The 7,500-nt window shown below is 45.5% G+C and overlaps 2 protein-coding genes across 12 annotated transcripts in view; both read left to right on the top strand.

Moving 5' to 3' along the window:
* rnpepl1 (arginyl aminopeptidase like 1) overlaps positions 1-5,765 on the top strand; it is a 17,138-nt gene extending 11,373 nt beyond the window's left edge. For all 6 annotated transcript variants that reach the window (XM_068316680.1, XM_068316682.1, XM_068316683.1 and 3 more), the window contains 2 exons: positions 403-545; positions 4,652-5,765. In XM_068316680.1, the coding sequence (XP_068172781.1) occupies positions 403-545; positions 4,652-4,930 (422 nt within the window). In that variant the 3' untranslated portion in view covers positions 4,931-5,765. The remainder of the gene's footprint in view (positions 1-402; positions 546-4,651) is intronic.
* A 129-nt stretch (positions 5,766-5,894) lies between these two features.
* Positions 5,895-7,500, top strand: part of LOC137596304 (segment polarity protein dishevelled homolog DVL-3-like) — a 13,667-nt gene continuing 12,061 nt past the window's right edge. For 4 of the 6 annotated variants that reach the window (XR_011035526.1, XR_011035525.1, XR_011035524.1 and 1 more), the window contains exon 1: positions 5,895-6,262. Coding sequence is in view for 1 of the 6 variants with exons in the window: in XM_068316687.1 (XP_068172788.1) it covers positions 5,895-6,262 (368 nt within the window). In the remaining 5 variants the exon portion in view is untranslated. Of the gene's footprint in view, positions 6,263-6,350; positions 6,572-6,610; positions 6,874-7,500 lie in introns of those variants that run through there. The other 2 variants (XR_011035528.1, XR_011035527.1) reach the window with 2 other exon arrangements.

Genomic DNA, 7,500 nt, shown 5'->3' with positions numbered 1-7,500 from the left:
GTAATGCTAGTAATATACTAGTGACATACTAGTAACATACTAGTAATATACTAGTAATATACTAATTTATACTGGAAATACTGATACTCTCATTCTGAGGGATGTGATGAATCCATGTGGATCCACTGAGCTCATCTGGAGCTACGCTAGCTGCTGGGCTAGCTCTGTAGCCAGTCAACACGTGACGTCACAACAATAGCACACACGTCACACACCAAAGCATGTAGCTCACATCACATGACGACATCAAAGAGTTGGTGTTTAATTCTTCACCAAAGCAGAGGTGATGATGAAACACGTGTGTTGATTTGTGGTCAGGTTAACCAGAGGGTTAGCGACGGTGAGCTGACCCGTGTTCTGTCCGTGTTCTGTCCGTGTTCTGTCCGTGTTCTGTCCGTGCAGCGGTGATGACAGGTCTGGCTGCTCGCTACTCGTCTCTGTTTGATGGCCTGAACGCCGAGGTGCAGATCCGCTGGCTGCAGGTGGTGGCCAGGAGCAGCTTCTACCCCGAGCTGCCCCGCGTCCGGGCATTCCTGCACAAACATGTAAGATCCCCCCCCAACAGGAAGTCAACACGGCAACGATAGGAGAAACACGTAAAAACCAAACGTGTAAATTAAATAATAATCATGTACATGATAACAATAAAAATGTAAACAAATGTCAGCCGGTGTTGCTGACGTGTTGGACACTAGCGTGTTGCGTTGATTAACCCGTGACTGACCGGAGTCCTGTCCCATAAAGCTGGATTAACCTAGTCAGGCTTCCTCTTCCTTATCTGGCTCCACTTACCCAGACATCCACCCTCCAGATTTTCGGTACCATAAAGCCGGCTATCAACTCACTAATTCAATCCAGGCTTGTCCACTCTAGATCTGTGCGCGCTCACATAAAAAGGGCGGAGTTTGCTGCATGCGACCAATCACAAACATGCTACAAACCGGCCCGAGCCGCATATTTCACAATGGAGGAGCAAACGATAATAATTAATAGATACGATCAACACAAATCAATAATAATAATAATTACCAACATCACTCAGAAATATATGAACTGTCTCAAAGACCCTCAGGTCAATGCACACTGTGTGGGGCTGTCAGCGCGGGGTTGGGGTGCGTTCCATTCCTGATGTGAGGCTCCAGCAGCTGACAGATGTAATGTAACCCCTCCCCCCAAAACCTCTACCTTACTACAGTCATTGTTCAGCCAATCCCACCGGATTACAGCCATCCCTAAATATTCTCTCTGCCTGAGCGCTCTGCACACAAGCTGTGACCCGAGATCCACCGGGTTCTCAGGGAACGGACGGCCCGTTTTCAGGAGAACCGATTGGTCAGTAGGTGGGGCTGTTATACCTGCTGAGCTCTGATTGGTCAGTAGGGGGGGCTGTTATACCTGCTGAGCTCTGATTGGTCAGTAGGTGGGGCTGTTATACCTGCTGAGCTCTGATTGGTCAGTAGGGGGGGCTGTTATACCTGCTGAGCTCTGATTGGTCAGTAGGTGGGGCTGTTATACCTGCTGAGCTCTGATTGGTCAGTAGGTGGGGCTGTTATACCTGCTGATCTTATCCTGAACTTATCTTGCTCCGGAGCAGGTTAGGTGTTCAGCATAGGTTACCACGACAACGTAGCCTGATAGAAAGTCAGCCACCTTTATGGTACCGTACAGCCAGGGTTAACCCTGAAGTTATCTCGCTAAGCCGTAATCCAGCTTTATGGTACAGGCAGTGGGGGTCTCATTGTTTGTTGTTGATGTGTTTAGAGGTGTTGTTGTTGTGTTTAGAGGTGTTGTTTTTGTTGTTGTGTTTAGAGGTGGTGTTGTTTTTTGTTGTTGATGTGTTTAGACGTGTTGTTGTTTTTTGTTGATGTGTTTAGAGGTGTTGTTGTTTTTTGTTGTTGATGTGTTTAGAGGTGTTGTTGTTGTTGTTGTGTTTTAAGGTGTTGTTGTCGATGTGTCTAGAGGTGTTGTTGTTGTTGATGTGTTTAGAGGTGTTGTTGTTGATGTGTCTAGAGGTGTTGTTGTTGTTGTTGTGTTTTTAGGTGTTGTTGTTGATGTGTCTAGAGGTGTTGTTGTTGATGTGTCTAGAGGTGTGTTTAGAGGAGGTGTTGTTGATGTGCTTAAAGGTTATGTTGTAGTAGTTGTTGTTGATGATTATGTGTTTAGAGGTGTTGTTGTTGTTGATGATGTGTTTAGAGGTGTTGTTGTTGTTGATGATGTGTTTAGAGGTGTTGTTGTTGTGTTTAGAGGTGTTGATGATGTGTTTAGAGGTATTGTTGTTGTGTTTAGAGGTGTTGATGATTTGTTTAGAGGTGTTGTTGTTGTGTTTAGAGGTGTTGTTGTTGTGTCTAGAGGTGTTGTTGTTGTTGATGTTTAGAGGTGTTGTTGTTGTTGATGTTTAGAGGTGTTGTTGTTGTTGTTGATGTTTAGAGGTGTTGCTGTTGTTGTTGTGTTTAGAGGTGTTGTTGTTGTTGTGTTTAGAGGTGTTGTTGTTGTTGATGTTTAGAGGTGTTGTTGTTGATGTTTAGCTGTGGTGTTGTTGATGTTTAGAGGTGTTGTTGTTGTTGATGTTTAGAGGTGTTGTTGTTGTTGATGTTTAGAGGTGTTGTTGTTGTTGATGTTTAGAGGTGTTGTTGTTGTTGATGTTTAGAGGTGGTGTTGTTGTTGATGTTTAGAGGTGGTGTTGTTGTTGTTGATGTTTAGAGGTGTTGTTGTTGTTGATGTTTAGAGGTGTTGTTGATGTTTAGAGGTGTTGGTGTTGTTGATGTTTAGAGGTGTTGGTGTTGTTGATGTTTAGAGGTGTTGGTGTTGTGTTTAGAGGTGTTGGTGTTGTGTTTAGAGGTGTTGGTGTTGTGTTTAGAGGTGTTGGTGTTGTGTTTAGAGGTGTTGGTGTTGTGTTTAGAGGTGTTGGTGTTGTGTTTAGAGGTGTTGGTGTTGTGTTTAGAGGTGTTGGTGTTGTTGATGTTTAGAGGTGTTGGTGTTGTTGATGTTTAGAGGTGTTGGTGTTGTGTTTAAAGGTGTCGGTGTTGTGTTTAGAGGTGTCGGTGTTGTTGATTTGTCTAGAGGTGTTGTTGTTGATGTGTCTAGAGGTGTGTTTAGAGGAGGTGTTGTTGATGTGTTTAAAGGTTATGTTGTTGTAGTTGTTGTTGATGATTATGTGTTTAGAGGTGTTGTTGTTGTTGATGATGTGTTTAGAGGTGTTGTTGTTGTTGATGATGTGTTTAGAGGTGTTGTTGTTGTGTTTAGAGGTGTTGTTGTTGTTGTGTTTAGAGGTGTTGTTGTTGTTGATGTTTAGAGGTGTTGTTGTTGTTGTTGATGTTTAGAGGTGTTGTTGTTGTTGATGTTTAGAGGTGTTGTTGTTGATGTTTAGAGGTGTTGTTGTTGTTGATGTTAAGAGGTGTTGTTGTTGTTGATGTTTAGCTGTGGTGTTGTTGTTGATGTTTAGAGGTGTTGTTGTTGTTGATGTTTAGAGGTGTTGTTGTTGTTGATGTTTAGAGGTGTTGTTGTTGTTGATGTTTAGAGGTGGTGTTGTTGTTGATGTTTAGAGGTGGTGTTGTTGTTGATGTTTAGAGGTGTTGTTGTTGTTGATGTTTAGAGGTGTTGGTGTTGTGTTTAGAGGTGTTGGTGTTGTGTTTAGAGGTGTTGGTGTTGTGTTTAGAGGTGTTGGTGTTGTGTTTAGAGGTGTTGGTGTTGTTGTGTTTAGAGGTGTTGGTGTTGTTGATGTTTAGAGGTGTTGGTGTTGTTGATGTTTAGAGGTGTTGGTGTTGTGTTTAGAGGTGTTGGTGTTGTGTTTAGAGGTGTTGTTGTTGTTGATGTTTAGAGGTGTTGTTGTTGTTGATGTTTAGAGGTGTTGTTGTTGTTGTGTTTAGAGGTGTTGTTGTTGTTGTTGTGTTTAGAGGTGTTGTTGTTGTTGTTGTGTTTAGAGGTGTTGTTGTTGTTGATGTTTAGAGGTGTTGTTGTTGATGTTTAGAGGTGTTGTTGTTGTTGATGTTAAGAGGTGTTGTTGTTGTTGATGTTTAGCTGTGGTGTTGTTGTTGATGTTTAGAGGTGTTGTTGTTGTTGATGTTTAGAGGTGTTGTTGTTGTTGATGTTTAGAGGTGTTGTTGTTGTTGATGTTTAGAGGTGGTGTTGTTGTTGATGTTTAGAGGTGGTGTTGTTGTTGATGTTTAGAGGTGGTGTTGTTGTTGATGTTTAGAGGTGTTGTTGTTGATGTTTAGAGGTGTTGTTGTTGTTGATGTTTAGAGGTGTTGGTGTTGTGTTTAGAGGTGTTGGTGTTGTGTTTAGAGGTGTTGGTGTTGTGTTTAGAGGTGTTGGTGTTGTGTTTAGAGGTGTTGGTGTTGTTGTGTTTAGAGGTGTTGGTGTTGTGTTTAGAGGTGTTGTTGTTGTTGATGTTTAGAGGTGGTGTTGTTGTTGATGTTTAGAGGTGGTGTTGTTGTTGATGTTTAGAGTTGTTGTTGATGTTTAGAGGTGTTGTTGATGTTTAGAGGTGTTGTTGATGTTTAGAGGTGTTGTTGTTGTTGATGTTTAGAGGTGTTGGTGTTGTGTTTAGAGGTGTTGGTGTTGTGCTTAGAGGTGTTGTTTGTTGTTGATGTGTTTAGGGGTGTTGTTGTGCAGTCCATCCCTGTAACCTGAGCTCCATCCTGTCTCCGTCCAGACGTCCAGGATGTACACCGTCCCGCTGTATGACGACCTGGTTGCCGGGGTGATGAAGTGCGTTGCCGTGGAGATTTTCAACCAGACTCAGTGCCGCCTGCATCCAAACCTCAGACGGACATTAAGCCAGATCCTGTTCCAGACCGGTTCGGCTCCAACCAATCACAATGTCCCGCCCCCCTCCACGCTTCCCACCCCCCAGCCGCCGCCCGTTGCCACAGCAACCGCTGGGGGAACGTCCGGAGCCATGGCTCTGAGGAATGTGAACGTGTCTGCGTGATGCCCACCTGTCCCAACACACCTGAACAAGACGGGGACACGCTCCAGCAGATGGACACTGTTGTCATGACAGCAACCGCTGTCTGTGACAGGAAGCTCATTGGACATGTGTCATCATGTGACTGATCATGTGATTGATCATGTGATTGATTGGTCGGCAGTTGTCACACAGAACCCAAAGAAAGACTGGATTCCTCCATTTCTGTGGAAACAAAGGCAGGAAGTCCAGTCTGGTCACGAGCCTTCATCACAGGTCACCATCAGCATCATCATCATCAGCTGATGGTGATCACATCACCTGAGGCGGGTTAGTTAGTCTGGGTTTAGTTAATCTGGGTTTAGTTAATCTGGGTTTAGTTAATCTGGGTTTAGTTAATCTGGGTTTAGTTAATCTGGGTTTAGTTAGTCTAGGGTTAGTTAGGCCAGAAGAATAATGCTTTGACAGGAATTCAAGTCCACACCTGTCTGTCTGTCTGTCTGTTTCTTTCTGTCTGTCTGTCTGTCTGTTTCTGTCTGTCTGTCTGTTTCTGTCTGTCTCTCTACCTCCTGGTTCTGAACACTGAAGCTCCCACGTGGGCCACCGTGGACCACGTGACACCAGCAGACGTCACCTGGTGGCCTTGGTGCTGCGTTCACTGTCAGACGGTGACTCAGCTCCTCATCCCTTTAATGTCGGTTCATTCAGCAGCAGCGACTGAGGTTTCCTGATTCCTGAGGCGTCCCTGAACGCAGCAGAGGACAAAGAATCAATCTTCTATTTTATTTTAATCAAACTTTCTGTTTTCAACGATTTGATTGGTGATAACATGAAAAAAATAAAATCTATATTTACAGTGCGTTGATTTTCCCAGCTGTCAGTGAACGCATCTTTACTGGCGGCACCGCCTGAGACGAGCGTTTGGAGAGACCACGTGACCCGGGGGGTGGGGGGTGGTCGAGGGAGCAAATCAAACGACAACCGGTGAATGAGGTCAGGACGGTTCCGGTGTGAGTCCCGGTCAACGGCCCGCGGTGACGAGCAGCGTGCCCGCGCATCTGCTCCAGAGGGATGCGACGGAAGTGACGTCGATCGCTGGTCCACATACGGGCGCAGCTTCCGGAGGAGACGGAGTCAAAGAGCAGCAGCGTTTGGACGGACATCCGGACCGGGCCCCCCCACCGGGGACAGCATGGCGGAGGAGACCCGGGTCATCTACCACCTGGAGGACCAGGACACCCCCTACCTGATCCGGATCAACGTGCCCGCGCAGCGCGTCACCCTGGCGGACGTCAAACACGCGCTGAACAAACCGCGCGCGAGATTCTTCTTCAAGTCCGTGGACGATGACGTAGGGTGAGCTCGAGCCCCGCATCCAACCAAGATCTATCCCTAACCGTCTATGATCCAACCGTCATCTGTCTGTCATCCATCCATCATCCAGCCATCATCTGTCTGTCATCCATCCATCATCCAACCATCATCTGTCTGTCATCAATCCATCATCCGTCTGTCATCCAACCATCATCTGTCCATCATCCAACCATCATCTGTCTGTCATCTATCCATCATCCAACCATCATCTGTCTGTCATCTATCCATCATCCATCTATGATCCATCCATCATCTATCCATCGTCCAACATCATCCATCCATCATCCATCGGTGAGATGGGATCTGACCCAACAACCTTCAGCATTAAATATTCATTCTATTGTTTGTTAGTTCAAAAATGAAGCCAAAGTAAACCGAACAGTCAGGAACGTCACAAAAAGTCAACCAGAGGTGTGAAGGTTTGTCCTTCCTGTAACGTGAAAACGTCTCACGCGGTCACACTTTTTAACTCCACCCACTACCTGTCAATCAAGCGCTCAACCAATCACAGCTCATCTGCCAGAAGGAACCCGGTGACCAACATGGCGTCAGGCGTCTGCTATGTTAGCAGAAACACCTGTGATGGACTCCAGGTAACAGCATCTAGAGTCAGGACTGTTAACAATGTTCATGTTCAGAGCAGAGGGTCCAAACAGAACCACACAGAAACAACCATTAGTGAGTGAAACTAGCTGCTAGCACCAACAGTCTGTCCAGATATGGTTTCTGTTTGGAGTGGGACAATCCATGTAGTACCCACAATGCACTGGGGGGCTGACAGAACGCTCTTTAGTAACTCCATACAGTTGTGTTCATGTAGTCACTAACAGAACCATCACTTCTCTAACATTTCTTTAACACCTGCTCTTTGGACAGGAGCCTTTTCCTTTAGCGTTAGCTCCTTTAGCGTTAGCTCCTTTAGCGTGAGCTCCTTTAGCGTTAGCTCCTTTAGCGTTAGCTCCTCTCCCAGTCTCACCAGTAGTTAGCTTTCTTTCTCCAGTTAGCCTGCTAGCATTCATCTACGGCTTCACAATGCCCGCCCAGCGCCATCCGTGATTGGCCAACACAAAGTCGTTACGTCACCACGGTGATGCTTGACTACGTCGGTGCGTTTGGTTGATAAACCAACAGGTTTGTTTTATATGTTTGGAGTCTGATGTTATTGTTTTATCCTGGAATTGACACGGGGTCCCTCTGGTTATGATACTATTATGCCCCCC

This window comes from Antennarius striatus, chromosome 6 (assembly GCF_040054535.1).
Source record: "Antennarius striatus isolate MH-2024 chromosome 6, ASM4005453v1, whole genome shotgun sequence".
Classification (NCBI taxonomy): Eukaryota; Metazoa; Chordata; class Actinopteri; order Lophiiformes; family Antennariidae; genus Antennarius; species Antennarius striatus.
This window is presented reverse-complemented; position numbering and strand designations above follow the sequence as displayed.